We start from the raw sequence: 23,254 nt of genomic DNA, 5'->3' as shown, positions 1-23,254 counted from the left end.
TCCTCGGTGACCCCGCACACCGCCGCTTTCACACGGTCAACGTATCCAATCAGATTTCACTGCCACGGAGAAAGCTACTGGTTGCTGCTAGCTAGCCAAGTTAGCTCTGTGTGGCCGGGCTTCGGGAAAGTGGCAGGGGGACGGAGAGGACGGAGAGCTGTCAGGATATCATAGCAGTGGAGTCACCGAGTCCCGACGAACAACCTAACGACACATAAAGGTTAAATCACAACGACATATATCTGTATTGTCGGCACAGCGAGCCTCTTGAGTTGCCAAAAAAATACGGTCAGCTAGATGGCCTAGCTGTTGGATATTTCGGAATTCTGACAAGACGACGGCCACTTCTATCGCGTTATAAACCCGACGCTGACACGGCCCCGTTGCCACAGCAACATACTCCGACGACGTCGTCTTCCGTAGTTTGTATCCCGGTAGGCAAAAAAAAAAAAGAAAAAGAAAAAAGCTGTCAACACAGACCAGAGTCAGCCGATCACTGTCAAGTTTTTTTTTTTTGTCGGGGTCCCGGTTGACAGATCAACTGTGCGGGGGCTTCGGCGAGCCAGCTAAATATGGTGAAGTTGCCTTTCTGACACCGACAGGAAGAGGTGGGCTCTGTGTCAGCAGACGTCAGAATTATTTTACTCCGCCTTCACTCAAGGTAACCCTACGTCCACCACACCGTGAATACATGAACAGGTGAAGTGTGTTCATCTCACATCAGAATATATGATATATTGGTTACTTAAGAACAAACATCAAGTTTATAGCTGTGCCTCCTCCGTTGCTGAACTAATATCAAACTCACAATTACCTATAATTCAACCAAAAAATACAATATTTAGTAATATTTAGTAATTATTTAGTAATTCAGTCATAAAAAAAACAACAGGTTTAATAAAAAACAATTTTATTTTTCTTTAAAAAATAACCCACCCCAACAGAGTTCCCATACTATCACATACAGAGCCAAAATAATACGCTTCAATGTCCTTTCATTCAAATCTATTTGGGAAGTGCTATGACAAGGACTGTTCTTGATCAGTGGCTTCAATATTGCTTAGTCAGACAGTGAGGCTGTGTGGAGAGGAGTGGACTCTGTCTCCAGTGTCCACGTGATGCATTTTTCAGGGTGACCAACATGTCGTCTCCCCCCTTTGCAAGGTGCTTTGTGGCTTCAGTGAATGAAGAACTGCATCTGGTTTCAGTGGTGCTGGGAAATGCCCCCCAGACTGACTTTTTTTTTTTTTCTCCTTTTCTTTTTTAATAAGCACAGAATGAGGGATAAAACACCAACCCCAACTGTGAAAGGCCCGGCAATTGGTGAGCCAAAATACATAACAGGTTAATATTATATATTTATATATACAAATCACCTTGGACACAATGAAGGATCAGTAAAACGGTGTACAAAGGCATATTGATTATGCAAGTTAATAAACATGATTTAAAAATCAAACTCATCTGATCTCTTATCTTTTGATCCCTTTTAGCTCAAAGGGGCTCTGACCATCAGACAAGATTTGAGGCGCTTTAAGGGCAACTGAGGTGGAATTTTGAGACAGACTCCACAGTGCCCTCTTGAGGATACACTCCGACACCAGTCACAATATTCATATTAATAATAATAATAATAATAATGACAAAGAAAAAGAGCAGTTTTTATAACCGTTACACAATCGAGGCAAAAACGACAGGCAGTGGTGAGCGCAAGGCTCCTACCTCTAAGAAAACCAAAATAAGGTGGCTCAGAATATCCAGTCATTTAAAAAAATTACATGCATTATTTTTCATAAATCCAGAAAGTGACTCAATGTAAAGGCAGGGCATTTTAAGTACGGTAGTAGTAACAGATGCCCAACCTGGCCAATGTAGCAACCCCCTATCTGTGCCGCCCATGCACACAGAGCACCAATGGGGATTGGCTAACACAAGCTAGGGGATTGGGGCACGAGATGCTGTAGGTTTGTAATGAGACAAGTCAGAATAGACAGCAAGGATAGAAGGTGAAGGGGAGGAGGGTTATGAGTGTTTGGCTTGGGGGGGTGAAACGAGGGGACAAGTGCATTGGAAGAGGTCTCTACATGCTTGGAAAGAGACTGAGAGGGCAGAGATGTGTGTGCTTCTGCTTTCCAGGCAATGAGTTGTAAATGCCTGCAGAGAAAGAGCTTTGTGTACGAATGAGGAAAAGGTGTGTATAGGTAGGTAAGCAAAGAAGGGCGTGGGTGGAAGTTTAGAGAGCACAATGTGACGTCATCTCCACTGATACGTGTTGGCCGTGTGCAGAATGATCAAAGCAAGGTCAATTTGCTGAATCTCAATTCAGCTTTGCAGCACTTAAGTGATCACAGACGTAATATTTGCCTGCATTCAAATCTACAGAGGAGTGTTGACCTTCCCTATTGCCTTAATTACGTCTTCGTTCTGAAGTCTATGAAAATGTGGGTGTGTAAACTTCAAAATAAGCTGTGTCTAGCCTCATGACAGACAAGTCTCGCCATTTCAGATTAAAAGAAACAATAAGTAAATTAAAAAAAAGTGCCTCGAAGATCCTCAAAGAGCAACGCTTACAGAAATTTTAAAAAAAAATCATCGTTCTGTTCAAGTGCCCCTTTTCCATTGGTTGGCATCACTTTTGGCTGGTTAATAATGCTGGTTTAGGTGCATGGGGTGCAAGTATATTTGATACACTCTATGCAAATGGTCCCTCTATTGTTATGCTAAGCTTGCCTCTATAGGCTAAATCTCTATGGGACTGGCCAACCAGCACAGAGAGTGCGGCAGGACTTCTCTCCTGTTTCTATGATATGCTACACCTGCTCTGTCTGTCTCTGCTAATATAAAGACCAGACTGTACTAACAGGCTCCTATGTGCAGGACTGGTAGCACCTACATGCTAACACTAAGTGCTAAATGTACCACACCTCAGACTCCTCAAGGCTGTTTAAAAAAAAATAACATTATTCAAAAACATTAAAAACATCAATGTAGTTCATGACAATGACAAAAATGATACATGTAAGTGTGCGTGCACAGTACCGCCCCTCTGGAGGATCCCCATACTCTCTCATACTGGGGCTGTGAACACTGGCATCCGGCATGCGGATGGGTGCAGAGGCAGCATCGTGGTGGCAGTTACAAAAGTTTTCCGTGTTTTTTTTTCTTTTTTATCGCCTGTTTTCCTCCCATCCGTATTGCATACTTACAAACACAGGAGTGTGAAGGTAGCGTACGATACAATTACATAATAATACCCAAGTTAAAAAAAAATATAATCAACATAAAAAGAGCAATACTCCTGGTAACGTAAAAAACAATCAAATGACAATGAAATCATATCATAACCTTTGAGTGCATGAGGCTGTAGAGTCTGCCTGTATTTTACAGGTGAAGGGTCTTACATTTCTTGGATTTGGGTTAATGACTGACAGGTCTGTGGAGGATGTGTGCTAGGCAGTCATTGGGAATAAGGGATGGGGATGAGGTGGTGGTGGTGGGCCGTTTGCCCACACAGGTAGAAATGAGGTGGGAGGGATCGATGGTGGTGATGGTTGGTGTAGCTCAGGCGAAGTACATGGTCCTCAGGGTGTCGTGGTGAATCTGGACAGCTTTGGCGAGCGCCTGGGGGTCCCGACCGTTACTCTGACCAGACACATGGCTGCCCTCTCCACTGCAGAAAGAAGACGGCGAACAAAGATAAATAACTCCTTATTAAATATGCATGCTTTAAATATTTCACTGCCTCTAAAAGCAGAACGAAAAAGGTCAATGTGACAACACTTTTCTAACATAATCAAAATGATATCAATTGCTGTTGGTTGTAAAGGTTTATCTTCTCGATCTTTCACAACCACACTAACCTGTCGTGTTCTTTGTCCACCAGATGGTAGCGGGCGCGGAAGGCCACAAGACGAGCATAGTAGGCTGGCGCAGGGATGGAGACTGAGCGGGTGCAACGCACGTAAGTGTGGCACAACTGGTAGGTTAGAATCTGCAACTCGTCAGCCGTGAAGCGATTGTCGTCCCATAAGACGTAGTAATGAGATGGCCGACTGGTGCCCTGGAGACAAGGAGATTAGAATCATTTAAAGGAGATGTTGTGAAAAATCCACTTTGACAGTGTTTTTCCAACATATATTTGGGTAACCTGAGTGTCTACTGACCCACAAAATGTGAAATAAACCCATCCAGTCCTTTGTGGTCTGCATAAGTCTTACAACACAAAGAAAAATGCTCCGTTTCAAATTTGCTCACCTTGTGACATCACAGTGGGATTCTGGTTAAAAAAAAAAAAAAAAAAAACCTCCACTCCCCTAATATCTCTACCCATGAACTCCACCCCCAGCATAGAGCTAAACTTTTGCACAGGTCCACTATTTTTATTCTCGCTAGAGGAGTGATGTCTACAGGGAAAACTAAGGGGGGGGCTCATTGCATTTAAAGAGACACACACACCAAAACAAAAACAAAAAGTGTTCTCAGAGAGCTGGTTTATAATGGGTCACAAACCTCCTCTGGTGCTTGATTAATGTTATATTTTGACCAAAGCACAGCACAGATGTTTCACTTAGACCACAGGAGACTGTTTGAAAAAGGTGGAAAAGGGGGATAATATGTCCTCTTTAAAACAAACCAAATAGGAACAGCATAATACTCTGTGTGTAGGTTCTTATTTTAAAATATCCAGGGGTTTCAAAATATCACAACAATTAAAGAAGCGCATTAAACAATGTGTTTCTTTCTTACCTGTATGCCTGCATGGCTGCACAGGTAGAAGTCAAACTCAAAGGGATGCGTGATGCTGGTGTCCACTGTTGTCCCTGCGGGAATATTCCCGCTCTTCCCAATCTGCCAAGAGAGGAAACAAGATGAGAATTTTCAAATGTAGATATTACTTAAAAATTCAACCAAAAATGTGTTAAGGATAAGGTTGGCATAGTTACCCTTTCAGACTTGTCAGCACAGAAGAGGCGTGTGTGGTGGCGTTTCTGCACCACGATATAGGTGATGCCTGGCTGATAGTCCTTCTCCAACTTGATGCAGGCGTCTCTGATGGCCAGGAGCTCGTAGTGGAGAATCTACATACAAGAGCATTGTTTATTAGGAAGTATCGTTATGCAATCTAGGTTATATAAATAGTACATTTTACAAAATGTGGAAAATCCATTAGAGTTTAGCATATAAAAATACTTCCATCAGTTTTAAATGAAGTGACATGATATTACCTGCGGCAGCTGTCCCTCAGGAACTCCATCCCTGTAGAAGATGATCCTGGTGGGCTTGAAACGGGTCGATTTGTAGAACTGAATGAGCAGTTCACGCACCATGTAAGACAGATCTTCAATGATCTCCTGCCGGGGTCTCTGGACCCGCACTGTGGCACAGTATCTGCTGGGATGAGCGTCCATACTGCCTACCACCTGGAAAAGAGCAGAGGAAGAGAGTGAGCGAGGTGAGCAGTGAGCCATTTGGTATTCACAAGCACTCTGCATCGGGGCATGCATCAAATGTACGACAGAAAAACAACCGAGTAGAGAAAGTGGACATTATTGTAATTATTTAGTGTCAAAGTGTGTTTGAGAAGGAATTGTTGTAACATGTCCATATTTAAAATCAGAATCAGAACATTTTGTCTTCATTAATATTAGTTAAATTCTAAAATACTTAAAACTGTCTGTAATCAGTCTTTCTCTCTTATCTGCTGAGTTCCCCCTTGTGTATATCTGTACATTATCACCCCCTAGAGGCTGCCTCGGAGAATTGCAGGAAGCTCAATATGCACTTTGTTCCTTTCTTTCCTCAAATCCTCACACTGCACCACAGTCCTAATTTTACACCGGTTTTCTCTTCAGTCTGGAGGATCTGAGACAGACCCGCTCTCCTCTCCCATCCTCCCTGTGTGTGACTCAAGGGTTTGTCATAATCGCTAGGCAACAACACAGCCAACCACAAGCGAGCTGAGGTCAAGGGCGTACGAGGAGCTGACGTCATTTCCTGTATGAACGTGAGTCAGTGATGAGCCATTTGTTTCCCTTTATCCCTAACTGACTCCTCCATCACTATTCATTTTTTTCTCCTCCTTTTTATTCAATCAGCTTTTTTCATTGCTAGTTGAATCCTGTATGCACAAGTTCGTGTGTGTTTGTGTGTGTGTGTGTGTCGGCATTTATATTTATTCAATGCAAAAGAAGATAGTTGCATTGAATAAATGTTGCATTCAATTGTCACAAACTGTGTATAAACCTGCAGCTAATGATAGAACGGTTTTATTGAAAAAAACAAAATGAATAACGATGCTCACCCACAGTGAAGAAAGCCAGAGCAAATGAATTCAATGAATCTATCACATAAATATTTGAATAGCTCCCATCCCGGTTGTGCTTTCAGGACAGTGAAATTAATAACTTGCATATGCTGAGTTTTATGACGGACTCAAGATACTAAAGCTCTCCTGCCTTGAACAAACTGTGTACGTTTGTAAAATTCTTCTCTATTAAAGCATCGCCCTGCACCATGACTTACTGCAATTGTTACCAGGCAACGACAGCCACGTGCGTTTGCTTATCTGTGATTTTCAGAAGTGAAGAAGCCTTTCGGAGGAGGAGAGGTGAAACGTCTTCAAGACCTTCAGCTAAGTCCAGTTGCCTTTTGGATCAAGCTTCGAATTGACCACGAGCTGGATGACTGAGAACCTACACAGACATCTTTTCTACGACATCTGCAGGTCACATTTGCATTGTGTCCCTGCCAGCTCAGTATCTGGACTGCCACCAGTGTTATCACACCACACTGTGGACGTTATCGACATTTATTGAGACGGTTTTGCTAACTTCATTTGGCGTGTAGTTTTTGCTTTACATAATAAAAAAAAAAAGCCTCATAAATAGATGACAAAATAAAAGTTTGCATGGCTTTGAACAGACTTGGAAAAAGAGGGCTGATAGTTGGGAAGGCTGTGTTGGCAAACATTCAGACTTCTAAAAGGCTACTATTCCCCTGATAAAGTTTTGATCCACTTCTAGCCATCTGTGTATCCATGCTGACAGAGCTGCAGTATTTGGTGCTTTTTGATGTCTAACACTGGCAGCTGGGGTGGACGAAACCTACCTTACAGTCAAGATAATCAGCTCTGTGAGACGTATGAATATTTAGGGCTACTTTTACATATGCACTATTACATTTTCAGAAAATGTCAGGACAGCCTGCCCCTGACATTTTCAATGTCAATGCTAAGATGAGATTTTTTTGCCTTTATATCAATGCAAGGTGTTATTGAACGTATTCACAGTATCACTCATATTGGCTGTTGCTTTCAAGGCTGCATGAAAAAACCTGAAATGATTGAAGCAAAGAACACTTTCATCTTACACTTGGATACCTCAAGAAATTGTCTGATTTTTCTTTCTACGTGTTTCTTGGTAGCAGACAGTTGTAAAGACATACTAAAACTAATAAATGAAGAAATTCTGTGCCAGACTGTTCAGCACAGGTCTACATTTCTGTTTCACGCCCCTCTACAACATCCCTGTTTTTACGACAGCCTTTAATCTTTACAGACTAAAACAACAGTTTTATTATACTGCTGAAATTGCCACTATTTTTTTTAAGTTTATTGCCCTGGACTTTGTTCTTGTAATCAAGTTATTATTTAGTATCATGATCGGAGTGATTACAAGAATTGCATTTCGGGCTTTCCAGAGCCAAAAGCACTCTGGTGTCCCTCCATTCACACACATAAGTTCAACCTGCACATCTCGACTTAGTGTGACATGTTGTCTCATTCATTCCCATTTCCAGAGCCTGTGTTCAAGGTCAGCTGATGTTGTCTAATGAAGGTGTTATTTCTGAGACTTACAGCAGTAATGGAGGGCTTCTTGCCGTCTCCAGCAGGGGGGTGCGTGACGTCTGCTCCAAGGAAGATAACCGGCTGCTGAAACACTGCTGACCTAAGAGAGGGCGAGTGCAGGAGGACATGCAAATTACAACCACTCCTAAAGGCACTGCAGATCTCTTATGAGGGGTGGTATGAGACTCACAGGCTGAAATGCTCAGATGGAGTAGCAGATTGTGTCTAATTCAACTACCGGTATGTAGAGAGTTGCATGCAAGGATATCAGATTCACTTCAATAGGAGGGCATTATAAAACTTGTATCTAACCGTTGATGAGGCACCAGGATGTTGTTGATGCCTCCCAGCTTCACGTTGATCTTGAGGCAGAGGTTGGAGAGGGTCTGGGGGGACGTCTTCACCACGTTCTTCACCTGCACACACTGCGTGGCCATGCCCAGGAGGGTGTCTCCCACACGCTTCACCTCAGCTGCAGAACACAGTTTGGACATTTCAGAAGACACATGCTTCTTGTTGTCCGTGAGTGCAAAAATGCACACAGACTACATCTAGCACACACAAAAAAATAACTTAACCTACCATAGACAGGAGTTTTCCCAGGCAGGATGACGATGATGAGCTGCAGCCCAGAGTACGTGTTCTTCAGGTGCCTGAACATGGGCTCCACGCTGTCCGCTCCCTGGGCGTATTTGCAGAAACATGGCTGGCCCTGGATGGGCATCCCAGCATCCTTTGAGATCTTGCGCAGCTGGTCTGTGAAGTTTCTAAAAATGAAACCAGAGTAGTTCAGACAAGATTAAACAAGCTGATGCTGACATTTTTCTACTGGTATCCCTGCCCTGACATCAGGAAATGATTCAGAGATGATAAATGCAGTTAAATTGCAAGTGGAAAGACAGTCTTGGCACTCTGCAATGCAAGACTGCCTGAGACTTGAAAGGGTAAAGATTTCAATTACCACAAGAAAAAAAAAGAATTTTTACCGTAACTACTCATGAGTACTTACTTGAGCACCTCCTCCCTGCACTGTTTCTGGGGGGCAAAGCATGCAATCGCCCACACCTTGATCTCAATGCCGTTATAAAACTGCTTCCCCCTCATGTCCCACACTCCCTGGTTGGGGGTAGCTATGGCGCGGTTCTGTGGAGGAGAGGACCGGAGGAGGTTTTAATTTAAAGCAAATCAGGTCAGCTTTTCAGTTAAATATGTGCACTGCTTTGTGTGAGAAAATGCAACAGAAGGAGTTCTGTTTGGATTGTCAGTACTACCATAAAAAATGTTTTTAACTAGATTTTCTTATTCAATCATAGATTTATTACCCGTCCTCCGTACTGCAGGATCGGAGCTGGAAGCACCCTGCCCGTCACCTCAGCCATGTCATCTTTCACCTTGATCCCAAACTCCTGAATGTACGGGTCCAGGTTGAAGTTGGCGTTCTTCATCTGTGGAAAGTGAAAGTCGTGCATCATATTTCACATAAATCAGAGACAAACATTCCATCCATAGGCTGTTGGTACATCAATGTTGAGACCTTCATCCATCCAGCTGTCTCTACAACTCACCAGCCGGCTGATCTCCTCCTGCCTGTCGGGTGCGGACCGGGCTGTGGCTTTGATCATAGTGGAGGTCTGATTATCTGTCAGCTTCTTGATGCATCGTTGGCCTGCTACAATGTTACAAACCTAAAACGAGTACATACAGAGAGAACACTGGTTGTTTGCATGCACTGGATAACTTCCCGAAAAATCAATGTGTATGCTGTTGCCGCATACAAACATTCAAAACAAGTTTAATCTAACATACAAAATAAATTGTGTGACAGTGAAATAGCTCACCTCAAGGGGCAGGTAAGTGTGCTTCTGCTCCTGCCCCACCTGTAAACATGGTAGGTGGGGATATTTTAGCTGCAGGTTGTACTTCTGCTTGAAGTACTGAGCCACTGTACATTCTACCGTCTGACCACTTTCAAGCTGGAGGGGAAACCTGGGAGGAAAGACAAAAAACAACAGGTGTTTTTATTTTTTGGTGAAATGGACACAAACACTGATGTGGTAGTCGTGGGTTTTTTAGATCCTCAGTGGATGCAGCCCTTCATGGTGGCCCATCAGTTACAAATGTACCTGATTGGCTAATCAAACCCGTAGATGTCGCCCTTGAGCACCAGCATGAAACCAAAACAAACTGTTGTTTGGCGACACCTCCGCTATTCTGAAGCCTCCGCTCTCCTCCAGCGGCACACCTCCAACCTCCCTCCACTCGCGTTCGCACGAAGGAGTTAGAACGCATCATAGTTAAGCACCATTAAGCTCAAGCGGCGGTCAAATTTGTCCTTAGTTTGAGCTGCAATTGCCTGTGGTCTTCATTGTTGTGTTAGCAGGCTAATGTTAGCACACTTTGGTTAACTCACAGCATCATATCGCACGTAAATTGACACGGTATGACTGTGATCTTAAGACACTTAGGTTACATCCAAATAAGCAGTGAGTATGTTATTCTTCTTTTCTCTAGTCCTCGATTAAAACAGCTTTATACACAAGGCCGTCCCGTCCATGTAAACATGACGTAAACACAGCCAGGCAACAGTACAGCCAGCAGGACTCACGCTTCCCTCTCATTGTAGACAGTCATGACTCAGAGAGACATTTACAGAATCTTCCTTTAACCAAATTTTAAATCAAGAGGAACCTTGTGTACTACATCGTGGGGAGTTTTTTCTGCACAGAATCTTTCCGAGATGGCTGAGAAATTGGGAACTTGACCTGCAGGAACTAGTTAGCTCCTGTAGCAGAGGAGTCAGATAGCAAGAGCTTGAGGGACAGTCAAGTTGGCTATTGTTTTAAATGAGGGGGAAAAAAAAAAAAAAAAAAAAGAAACGCTGAGCAACTAAGACTAAACGTAAGGTAAAATGAATATCCATATTACACTCATCAGAGCATCAAGTTCAGCATCCCTTTAATTCATTCACTTTTTGTAAACATCATGCAACATTTATACCAGAGACAACAGTGGCTTTTTGTTTTCTCGTATGTGAAATTTGCATTTCAAATGACATCCTCGTTTTTTTGAAACCCTCAGTGCAGTCTCGTCTTCATGGCTCCTCAGATGTCTTAGAAACTCAAACAGGGATGTGCAGCCGAGGGGATTTTTTTTTTTACCGTGCAGTTTATTTCCTAAAATGTGTTCATGTGGCTAGGAGGTTTGAGGAACAATAAAGTTGCAACAAGACAACCTCTCCGTCAGACTGTTTTGCATATTCATGTGGGTAATTCAAGTTTTTATGACCAGTTGGGGGATACTATCATGATGGAGTCAATTCTGCCAAATGAATGTAATATGATGTCATTAAAGGCTGTCTGGGTACTTACGTCTGGTGGCTGGCAGGCCGTCTGGTGACATTGCATACACGATACTTCCTCTTCATTTGGCCACAGTGGGTCACCTCCACCTTCAGGCCTGGGTGCAGCAACACGCATTAACAGAGACGGACATAGTTAGACCAAAACTATGAGCAGAGAAATGAAAAGAGCTTCTTGTGAAATAACAACAAAACACCCAAATTACAAATGTTTGAGAGCTAATCATGGTGTGTTTGGAACACAGTAGCCCACCTTTAATCTCCTTGGTGAAGCGGACCCTTTGCGAGTCAGTGAGAGTCTTGGGCTGCTCGTCAATATTGCGGATATCCAGAACCTCACACATGAACTCAATTACAGGCTGGGCTTTGTAGAAGGCCGTGGCAGACACTAGAGGGAGACAGAGAGCAGCAATAAGACAAGTCAGAGAGGAGCAACCTAACATAATGTGCAAGTACTTCCACAACTTTGATGAGCCTCATTTTTTCCCAATTGTAGGGCAAGTATGTGTGATCCAAATCAAAGTCACAAGAAGCCAACAGAAAGGAGAACAGCTCCTTCTCTTTATGATATCATTATTGTATATCATGTGGTCGCTTATTCAACAACTCTTCCGGGGTTTCAACTCGTTTTTCACCATTTCTGTCCAGTCACACCATATCAGGAAAAAACAATGAGATCACCGACTGACTAGAAACGCTGATGAGAGCATGTCTATAGTGACTCACCATCAATGTTAAGCATCATCTTCCACATGGCAGGGCGCACAGACTGGTGGAAGCCAAACCAGACTTCCCTCCCCCCACCCAGCGGGTGGTAGTATCCTTCAGGTGGGGAGAAAAATGAACGGCCCACAGGAGTGTACCTGATGGGAGGAGGAGAAAATGATGAATGCGCAAAATGACTCGACTGAATTCAAAGCGTGACCTCAGCGTGACTTCATGTCCAGTAAACCTGAAGTCTCTTGTTGGAGGTTTCAGCATCAGTTGACTCTTTAACTGATATGTTAAGAACAATACCACCTACATTACTATTCAGGAAAAAGTGTTGTAACTTCTAGAAACCATTGGTTTTGAATTAGACTACATTTGGGACACAAGATCTCTGAAGTGACCTTTCTGCATCTTTCAGACTCTGTTTTTAAATCCATTTTCAGGTCAACTCCTCGAGCCAGTTATCATTATTCCCTCTGCTCAGCATTGTTCAGTGGACACTTTCACACAGGTCTCAGCTAACGAGCATCTTTTGTTTGGTGACTCTGACCCCTGGAGCTATGGCGGCCTGATGCAAGTGAATGCAACGTCCCAGTTCACCTTGCTATGCTGCTCGGCTTTTATGTCAACAAAAACTTGACTTAACAAACCCAAGACAGACGTTCATGTAGGTGGGGGGGAAGGGTACCCAGCGTGAGTCCGTACTTGTGCATGTGTCTGTACTTGCGTCACAAAAAGAAAAACATTCCCTGGTTGTACCTCATAGAGGCCAGGTGGCGCATGGCCACATCCAGGGCTTGAACCGAGTCGAGGGGGACCTGCAGCCGACCGCTGACCAGAGTCTCCTGCAGCAGGCGCCATGACACCTTGGCCAGCCAACGGATGGACACCTTGAAGATTCGGTCCTTACCCTCGCCTGGGATAGTTACCTCAAAATCCACCTGAGGAAAAAAGAGTACAGAGAGGAGAGGAGACAAGGAGAGGTAAAGAACAAGGCTGCAGGAGAAGGAGAGCATCCAACCGTTCAAAGGAGATTAACAGGAAATGCTAATAATCAGGGGAGAGAGATGGTGTTTCAGGAAACGCCTGGCCGTCTGCATATAACTTATAAGAAGCCAGGTTACAGCCACTTTCCTTAAAGTAAGATTAAAACACATCACTGTATGGTCTCCTTAAAATGACTGTTTATCATAGAAAGAAGAAAATATAAAGAACAAACTGTCTGAATTACAATTACTCACTCTTTTAATAATTATTTTTGAAGCATGATCTGTGACGACCAGAGGGCTTGTCTTCAGTGCGAGGTTGTTAGGCAACCAAAGTAGACTCCTTTGAACAGAGCCAGGCTGCATTCATACCTGTCTCAAGTGTTGATGCTAACTAAGCTAACTTGCTACGGTCTTGTATTTAATGGATTGATCACAATGATAACAATAAACCTGCATAAATATGGGATGTGTTTTTTTGTTAAGAGCACTGGGATAGAAATATATGTCATGGAGGAGATTAAAAACAGTAGATTGTGCCTTCTAATCAGTGTTAAAAAGTGTCAAATAAGCCTTTCTCAACTAGAGAAAATATGTGATTTCCATTCAAACAGGCATTGATCAGGGATTCATTGATCCCTGAGCAGACATTACTTAACAGTGATTATGTCATTGGGGTAAAAGTGTAACACAAAGCCACTGCTAACATCTACCTTCTCACTCCCAATAGGAAGTGCTAGCACCGTGTAGATGTTCTTCTTGCCGTCGTACACTGGCTTCCTGTCGCCGAAGAGCTGGGGCTTGAAGTGTTGCACCATGTATTCAACCACCTCCCTGAAAGAAGCAACACACACACACACACACACACACACACACACACACACACACACACACACACACAGAAAAGGTTCAATTGAACATGCAGCACAAACAGAAGAAAGGCCCAATTAAAGCCATCGCCTGATCAGGGCGCTCTATTGTGATCAGGAGGGGTGGCAGCTCGCTGGGTGAGAGAATATTGATCAAGCAGGATACAGCTGCTGGGGGCAATATTTCATGGTCACGGGGGGAGTAGCCAGGACAAAAAGACTGAGGGTGTGAGCGGGGGGCCACCATTCAATGCCCGGTGCCTTGGCCTTCACATACGTGTGGGGAATGAGGAGCTGCTCTGAAAAGAGGAGGTCAAAGGGCTTGACCTTTGCATGCCTTCTTGGACCCTTTGTCACAAAGCTGGAGAACCGAAAGAGGCTGAACCTTCTCGAGAGCCTATCTGAATGTCAGAGAAGATAACCAACACATGAACATTTTCCAGGATTCGTTTCTGAGTATTCAGAATCATCTTCGTTAGACTACCAGCAGGAAACGGATGACGTGTGTCGATGTGTTTGTGCCACATCACGGACGACAAGAAAAGCTCAAAGACAAACACCGTCTTTCTGCTGAGACATTCGACGATTAGAACAAAAGGCGGTTTATGTAATCAAATACACAACGCTGAATGAGGACACTAGTTCTGAGTCAGGGCTGTTTTAATAGAAGGAAAAAAATAATGCTGATTGATTTGGAGGAAAGTAATGAGCTTGATGAAAAACATTCAGATTCAAATCACAGTTAATTCATTAAAGCTGCACAAGGCTTACCTCATTTGTCAAAAATAACGTCTCACTGTGATTGGCTACTAACATCTGGATGTTTCTTGTCCGGAAATACAAAAAACTGAATATCTACAAAGCTTTTCATCGTTGAAAGGCACTTAGCCTTCATAATAATTACCTTCCTGTCTCTTAACCTTTCCCCTACACCGGACACATGACTCCAAACAAACTAAAAACTGTAAAACACGATACCCAATCATATCTTGTTTGTCGTACACGGTCTACCTCAAAGCCACGAGCGTGACACCACAATTCCAGTGTGGAATTGAAAGGGAGAAGAACAACACATGACATTTTGCCGGGGGATAAATTGTCTTTGTCCAACCTTGTCCAAACATATGTATTGCGTGGATTTTTGAAATGATCTCTCTCTCTCTCTCTCCCATCTCTCTCTCGCCCCTCTCTCTCTCCTTTCTCTCTCTCCCATCTCTCTCTCGCCCCTCTCTCTCTCCTCTCTCCCCTCTCTCTCTCTCTCTCTCTCCCCCATCTCTCTCTCGCCCCTCTCTCTCTCCTTTCTCTCTCTCCTCTCTCTCTCTCTCTCTCCCCATCTCTCTCTCGCCCCTCTCTCTCTCCTCTCTCTCTCTCTCCCATCTCTCTCTCGCCCCTCTCTCTCTCCTTTCTCTCTCTCTCTCTCGCCCCTCTCTCTCTCTCTCTCTCTCTGGAGAGCTGTGACAGAAGTGAGCCAGGCACACGGACAGCACATTTTCCCCCAGAACACAACTTTGAAATTTATGTTTATATCCTGATAAAATTGAAAACAGTTATTCATCTATCCTTAGTATTTACCAAAAAAAAGTTAAGAAGACTTCTTTTTTTTGTTGCTAAAAACTTTTAACACATGATGTCATTTCTGCTTCTAGAAGTACCACAAGGTGGATTGTTCATTTTTCCATCTGATATTACCCTCAGCATCATCCCTCAGATCACTAACTCCATTTAGATCTCCACACTAACAACCTCATTCACTCTGCTGCATAAACACCTGCCAAGGTGAAAGGGTCAGCTGAGTTAGAGTCACTTCTGACTCCACCATCTGCCCAGACCGCTCACTACTGCAGGACAGATACTGCAGGAAGAAAAGGTTTCCTGCTGGTTCCTATGATGTGATTCTGCAAACATTCTGGAGCTAAGACAGTGTTGCCTTTTTGCTCTTCAGATTCTGAGAAAAGTCACTCTGTGTGTGATTTCTACAAGGGCAACCTTTAATACAAAGCAGAGTTCTGTCGTTTTTTTTTAAATGTGGAAAATGAAATCAATCGGCTGACATATCAGGTCTACTTGACGGAGCTGCATGGTGCAAAGATAACACCTTTAAAAGCAAAGAGAGCCCACCTTGGAGGGTCTCATTCAGGAGGGAACAGCTCTGCTCTAGCTGCAACCGACTTTTCATTACTTAACCGACACAAAACTTAAAAGTCATCCTTAAAAGTTTTCTAGGTGTTAGAAAAAAAATTACATTTAAATCCAAGCAGCACTGAACGTGTAGATTGTTAAACGCACAAGTCAGTTCAACTGGATTATGAGTGATAATCAAGATTTCATATTTTAAAAATAGGACTTTTCTCTATTTTTGGGGACAACTGAAGACACTGTTGAAGTTACACAAACACATTGGCAATGTTTAGGCAAAGAGACATTGCCAATACATCTGTGCAATTCAGACAGTGTACAGGAGTTTGCTTGGATATTTTGTGAGTTGAAAACAAGAAATTGGCCAATATTGGCTGCCTAGGACTAGGGAGGCACTGATCTGATCCGTCCGATACTGACTCAAACAGCTGGATTGGGCATCCTGATAATGGGCCATTCCATCGGGCTGATCTATACAATTCAGTTCTGTGCTATTCTGAGTGTAACAAAAGGAAAGTGGGATTTCTGGCACGACTTCACAAACTGCCAAGGTGCATGAAGAGTGAAAGGCTTGAAGAGGTCAAACAGCTCCAGCAACACTTGTAGTTTGAAGATCAACTTTAATAGCTAATGAGGGTCACGACCCGGATAAAGGCCACAAGCCCAAATGTATTATTTTGGTATTGACTTGACCTTCATACTACCAGTGTTGCTGGAGCATTTTGACCTTTTCTGAGTCGCCTTTTCATGTCAAGTATGTACGAGTACTACTACGTCATGAGTCATCATTGTGCCAGTTAGCCCTGAGCATTTTGCTAGGCGGAGCCAATATGGAGGGCGCTAACAACAACAGTTAAGCAGTTTGGACGTGTTACGCACTTGTTACGGCAACAACTTCTACGGCTAATTGCAAAATCTGTTGAATGTTTGGAGGGGCCGGGCGGCGGTAGAAGGACAAGTACAACCAAACAAAGAAGACAGCTGAAACAAAACAAAGCAGTTCCCTCTGTCGGCTCAGCATTGCGGAGACGTTCGAAAGCGATACAACGCTGCCATCACGTTGTGTTTTTCTGACAGCGCTCTGCCTGCATGGCCTCTAAAGGAACTGTTGAAAACATTCATCAGCAGAGTTAATGGATGTAAAAGTGACTGCGAATACCCAGACCTCTGACATTAGCTTGTTGTCATGTTTTCAGTAGACCGGTTGGGCGCAGGTTTTTGATTTGTTTAACAAAGTTTGGATAGCCTGATGCTGTCCTACACATTCAAATCAAATGAACAATGATGGCAAACCTGTACTCCATATCGGCAGATACCCAAAGCCCAGGTATCATATCAAGACTTTAAAAAGTTATATAGGTGCATCACTATCTAGGACTTCTAATTGCTTTCTTTTGTTGCTGGGTTACCAAACAGTTACAATAGTAGTAATAACCCAACAATACCTTAAGTTTAAATTATTGTATTGTGACAACCCTTTTATCCCACAAGTAGTGATTTCGCATATTAATATGGGAAATACCGGACAGGAAATACAAGTAAAAACTGTGACGGTGGCCGTCCCGTCCCATTACCTGTTAACTCTCCGTGGGCACTTGTCGGGCTTGATGTCCACCTCATAGTGATAGACGTCCATCTTTGGGATCTCCACCTCGAAGTAGTTGGCCAGCAGCTTGATGGGCTTGCCCACGGTGCCCATGCCCGGCCGGCGGGGGGCATGGAACACCTGCTGCAGGGGTGGGGGGAAGGCCCCCATGGGCACTGGAGAGAGAGAGACAGGGGTGAGGGAGACATGGACGAGGATAGGTGACAGGAGGAAGGAGGTAAGAGAAATGTACATGCACAATATAAAAGCAAGAATAGGAAAAGAACAAGTACAAGTACAAGCACAGGAAGTGAATAAGCAAGGCAAGCACACAAGAGATAAGGAATGAATGAATGGTCAAATGCAGAGGAGGAAAAGGAAGTGGTAAGCGGCAGAGCACAGGGCCAGGAGGGTAAGAAGTGTGGCATGAGCAGAGGAGGAAGCGTAGGCAGAGGCAAGAAAGACATGATAGGTGGATGCCAGAGCAAGAGGCAGGGGACAGGAAGACAGGAACAGCGAGGGGGGAAAGTGGGGAAACAGAGTGACAATGAAAATGGAAAAGTTAAGCAGTGAAATTGTGCGTTTGGGGCAGGGGAAAGGATGAAAGGTATGTTATATAAGAGAGGTGAGATAAAGGGTGATGGAGGAGGAGATTGACGAAGCAAAAAGAAGAGGAGGAGGTCGCAGCAGATTAGATCATAGGAAGATGGATGTAGGTGGGGGTTGGATGATGTGGGGGGGGGGGAGAACAAAATGTCAACATTAGAAATAATATTTGGTTATGTCGAAAAGTATAGTTTGAGAAGTTTATAAATCTCAGTTTTGTTGGGTTTTAGATCACATCCATAAATTCGACCCACATGAGGATCTAAGTAATTCATTCATTCCAGCATCCAAAATTTGATTTTATCAGCGTCTTTGAGGTGTTAAGTTGAGCTCTGATAAAACAATAACTCGGAATATGTTACAGAGGGCTCTTGGATTATGTTATGATGTTATCTTTGGGGGGGGGGGGTGTCACCGATGCATCAGTTGAACATCGGTATCGGCCCATCGCAAATGATGTTGCATGCACCGATATCAGTAGCTGATGTCAATCTGTTGTGTTGCATCACTTTAATGCCGCCAAGTGAAAATACCCACTGCTGATTCGGAGAAAATGTTTTTTTTAATTGGGCAGAAGAGGTCATCCATTTGTTTTCATGGTCAAATGTGAAAATAGAAGTTGTTAGCGAGGGACTCTTACACCATCTCTAGTAAAGATTGGCAGTTAATAGAACATGTTCCAGTGACTTTTCAGAGGAGGGACAACATGCAACAGTTTGAATACGTCCAATGCACATAGATCGTTTGGGAAAAACATTTTTTCTCAATTTCTGCATCTCTAACATTTCCCCCTATTATTTAAAATTTTACGAACCAATTGAGTCAAATTTTAGTTGAAATAATAATCTGAAGAGTACATAATAGATATTCCTACTAATTTTATTTTGCACTTTTGAAATAAAACCACTTTGTCCAACACAGACTTCATAGGTCAATCGTAACGCTACATCAGTAACCCAAAGAGAACAGCTTAAAACTCCCTGATAAATGGCTTTCCATTTCCATACTAGCATCATGTCTTCAAAACAAGTCTGAGCCGGTCAGGAGGTGTAATAAGGGGGCGGTCCTAGACTGGGTGCTCTGTGTGAGGCTAGCTGTGACTCCTGCCTGAGAGGGGCCCAGTGCCTTAACCTCTGGGTCCCCAGAGACCAGCCCTCCTCCACCACAACAAAGACCCCAGCTGCCCTGCTCCTCCGTCTCACACACACACACACACACACACACACACACACACACACACACACACACACACACACACACACACACACACACACACACACACACACACACACACACACACACACACACACACACACACACACACACACACACAAGGGTGTAGGACGAAGGGAGCGCTCTTGCTACAGCTCACTCATACACACAAATACAGGGGGCCCCCTCTACATTCCCAGCCTCACCATGGAAACACCACAGCAACACAGCATTGTCATGGATATCAGGGGACCACTGTGCATGTGTGTGTGTGTGTGTGCAGGGCTGCTCGAGGAGATGGGAGGAGGCAGGGTGCCGCTGTGGTCATGCTGAAGAGACCTTGGCCTTTTTGGTCCTGCACTGAGCACGTTCCCACATCGGGCCAAAGTGGGGAAGCCCTGCTTTAAATAGCTGCTGTGGAAATCCTTGAGTAAAACATACCACACATGTTCACCGAGCATACACGACATGCCAAAATCACAGGAAGAGTCCAAAAAAAAAACAAAAAAAAAAGACAAAAAAACTGAGAAAGATGCTCCTGTTATTGTGTGTGTTTAGAATCACACAGCCCTCAAACACTTCTGACCAACAGCATAAACACAGACACCAGACACGTGTCGACCACGCTTAGTTTATGTGTTAGAAAGCATGTATGTGTGTGTGTGTGTGTGTGTGTGTGTGTGTGTGTGTGTGTGTGTGTGTGTGTGTGTGTGTGTGTGTGTGTGTGTGTGTGTGTGTGTGTGTGAAATATGTGTCTGGAGTGCGCTAGAGTGATCGTTGCACACTCACACAATGACACACACACACACACACACACCTCGCCCTCGTGCCAGTAAAGGCAGATGGTGAGAAGCGAAGCCAGCGTTCTCACATATCCCAAGACAATAGCAGTCTTTCCCGGGCGGTGAGACTTAAAGCAGAGCTTTGGTGCTGCATCACAACATGAAGACATTTACAGTCTTTTTAATGATGTAACGAGCATAAGCCTGAGTCACGTGGGAATGGCTGCTTTTAAGTCATATCCAAGGGGACATGTATATTTTTTGCCCACTTTTTGGCTTATTAATCGCCTTGGCTATTGCTTTAAAGCAAGGACAGTCTGTGTTAGGAAACATGCATGAGAAGGAAATGAACCTTTAAAACAAGGAGGAGCCGTAGTGGATGTCTAATAGGCGACCCCTTCCCCTCATCAAGAGATCACAACAGACCAAACAACATGAATGAGGAGGAACAACTAATTATACACCATTTGTTTTGGCCAAACTAGTTGGCTCTCTGAATAATTGGCTGTTGACCATGAGCTAAACATGGCAATCAGCTCACTTGTGGAAAACAGCACATTGAACAATCACACTTCAAACACAAAAGCAGACTTTGAGACGAGCCCCCCCACACACACACACCCCCCATCCTGAAAAATGAAAACATGCCTAGAGGACTGAATTCAAGGTCCAGGGTTGAGATTGACAAAAACAATTCAATTTTGGGGACTCGTTATGCAAATGGAGAGAACCTGAAGATATCCAAAGAGGATTCCGAGATACATAGAGACACCACCTCCTTCGAAAAGACAGTTATTACTTTATAATCCCTCCTAGAAGGATTTAAGGCTGGATTATAAATGCCAGGGTTCAAAAGTTTTTTTGTTTTTTTTTCTTCCCAAAAGGTGGATTTAAGACCTGGGCATAAAGTCAAGCACTAGATAGTTTGTGTTTTAATTGGCGTTCTCCACACCTCAGTGTCACCCAGAGAGACAATCAGAGCCAAACACAGATCATCATCACCGGCACTGATAAGCAGTAAGCTTGCAGAGCACATGTACATGCAATACACTGCGCATGCTTTAAAGTCTTGTTTCAATGTATCTCACCTCTAACTGTCCATTTACACACCCACCCCCCCAAAAAAAACAAAAAAACAATTGCAGACTACTTTTGATTTCACATAAATAAATAATGCATCCGTCTCTCTTATGTAAGGCCCATCCCTGTTATCAGTGCATGTAAGGCGAAGGTGTTATAAAGCCTCTCTAGACATCCATAAGCTGTCAGTGTAAGGGGAGGCTTGCTGTGCTGTGCTGTGCGGGGTGCAGCCAGCTGCTGCTGCTGCTGTTTGAAGGCGGGCTTCACCTCGTCCCTCCTCACCGAGACTTCCCACGACCTCCCTGCCCCGCGCATGGCTGAGGATATTATCAGCGCTCTAACGGGCTTGTCTGTGGCTGTAAAGCTGGATAACTAATAACGGTTTTCTGCACAGTTTTGCGTTTGAAGCCTGCAGGAGAGCCCCCCCCCCACCTCCCCTCCATTTCATGCAACAGACGCGGTTGTCACCAAGCCTCCTCCTGACGCTAAGGCCAGGCTCCGTTTTTTTGTTTTTTTTTTTAAGCTGCAGTCTTGTATCTTGCAGCCATAACTCTGCTATGATAGCATGTTCACCACTTGAATACATAAACACACTCACCAGCGCCAGACGGTCCCGGCTCCATCCCATTCACTTAGCCGCGCGGGTACAGGCTAACTAGTCCAGGGTGCTGTGGCCGAACCGCCGGCCCCTTCAGGCTGGAAGCGTCTCAGACTTCCAGCCCCCCTCCTCTCGGCGTGTAGTCTTCTCCTCTCTCGGTGTACCCCCGCCCCCTGCCCCTGCCCAAGAACCACCCCCCCCCCCACCCCCCCAGACCCGCAGAGGAGTTAAGGCTAAACGGGGATAGCAGTCCGTCGCTTGTCTGCCTTCTGACCCCTGGAGCTAGAGACGGCAGAGCTGGAGCGGGGAGACGCCGTCTGGTTTCTAAAAGGGTATTTCCTTCGCGGGGCAGTGTTGGTCCCTCTCGGCGCCCTTATTTCTTCCGCCGCGCTGTGATTTTTGCTGCTCAGTCTGATGCGCTCCTGCTCTCCGTTCAAGCAGGATTCTCCAGCAGAACAAAAAAAAAAGAAAAAAGGCCTGCCCCTCACCCCCCCCCCCCCCCCCCAAAAATCTGAAACTTCTTCTCTTTCATTAAAAAAAGTGAGAGAGAACTGTTGATGAACTTGCTGTCACACCCCAGAGGCAGACGATGGAACTACACTGCAGATATGCAAATAATGCCAAGTGTCATGTTAGGCCAAAGTCAATGTAACTCAGTGTTGGATCCCAGAGCTAATTCATGGATGAATTCATAATTAAACAAGTTCTACGAAAATACATGATATTTTCACTCTAACTTTTACTTTTTTATATATATATATATTTTAAACCTGTCTTTGTATATTTCAGCCCTGTTTTTGCTTATTTTATTTCAACTCTCAATCTCATATTTAATGAATTATTATCACACATTCAAGGCATTTTAATTAGCACTTTCTGAGAGTCGGGCTGTGCAAGGTGCCCCTGCGAGGAGTATCTGGAAGTCTGAGTCAGCCTGTGAGCTGTGACTCAACACAGAAACTGTGAGCCTACAAATCCTCGGGAAGATGTTCTGGGGTGGATTATTAAACAGATTCCATTTCGATAAGGCAAGACCAGATGGGGAATTTGTGTCCGTCTGGACAGTAAGACTCTGTGGTCAGAGACTTCAGAGCACCGGATTCTTGTGATCGCACAGAGCTTATTACTTGTAATCATTTAATATTATTGACAGACCCATCACAATTCACAGATTGTGAGTCCGGTTGTTGAGTCAAATACTGAGTATGTGTTATTAGGGTGGGCTCTTCCTTTTGGAGGGGTGGCCACAGGGGGGGGACCAAGCTCAGTGTTACAGGGGCACTGGCCCCCGTTGGCCCCTGCCTAGTACCGCACATGAGTTTTGGTATATGTGAAAGTTGCAGAAATGTACAGATTCTGTGGTATATGTTCATAACTCAGTACACAAACTGTCCTCAGAGGGAAATGTGGTCCCTGTAACACTGTTTGAAGATAAAATGCTACATGAGAAGTTATGGTGTTGGTGGGCCCGCAACAGTCAAACCG

General features: G+C 44.1%; 1 protein-coding gene and 2 long non-coding RNA genes across 3 annotated transcripts; 2 read left to right on the top strand and 1 right to left on the bottom strand.

The window, feature by feature from the left end:
• The first annotated feature begins 299 nt into the window (after nt 1-299).
• LOC136179904 (uncharacterized) lies at nt 300-1,298 on the top strand. The gene is made up of 2 exons (XR_010666827.1): nt 300-434; nt 537-1,298. It is a non-coding gene; the product is annotated as an uncharacterized lncRNA (long non-coding RNA).
• On the bottom strand, nt 894-21,940 carry ago1 (argonaute RISC component 1). Its single transcript, XM_020633516.3, has 19 exons — nt 21,770-21,940; nt 17,481-17,667; nt 13,615-13,735; nt 12,675-12,856; nt 11,931-12,067; nt 11,458-11,592; nt 11,215-11,302; nt 9,685-9,832; nt 9,412-9,531; nt 9,169-9,291; nt 8,856-8,989; nt 8,429-8,613; nt 8,159-8,318; nt 7,856-7,946; nt 5,226-5,420; nt 4,944-5,078; nt 4,747-4,848; nt 3,861-4,060; nt 894-3,670 (listed from the first exon to the last, which is right to left on the bottom strand). The coding sequence occupies exons 1-19, from the start codon at nt 21,792-21,794 to the stop codon at nt 3,562-3,564; spliced, it is 2,577 nt and encodes an 858-aa protein (XP_020489172.1). The 5' UTR covers nt 21,795-21,940; the 3' UTR covers nt 894-3,561.
• LOC109983700 (uncharacterized) lies at nt 3,822-7,479 on the top strand. The gene is made up of 4 exons (XR_002277968.3): nt 3,822-3,961; nt 5,235-5,452; nt 5,853-6,004; nt 6,579-7,479. It is a non-coding gene; the product is annotated as an uncharacterized lncRNA (long non-coding RNA).
• Nucleotides 21,941-23,254: the final 1,314 nt, after the last annotated feature.

This window comes from Labrus bergylta, chromosome 8 (assembly GCF_963930695.1).
Source record: "Labrus bergylta chromosome 8, fLabBer1.1, whole genome shotgun sequence".
NCBI lineage: Eukaryota > Metazoa > Chordata > Actinopteri > Labriformes > Labridae > Labrus > Labrus bergylta.
Note: the sequence above shows the minus strand (reverse complement) of the source record. Positions and strands in the feature narration are given on the sequence as shown.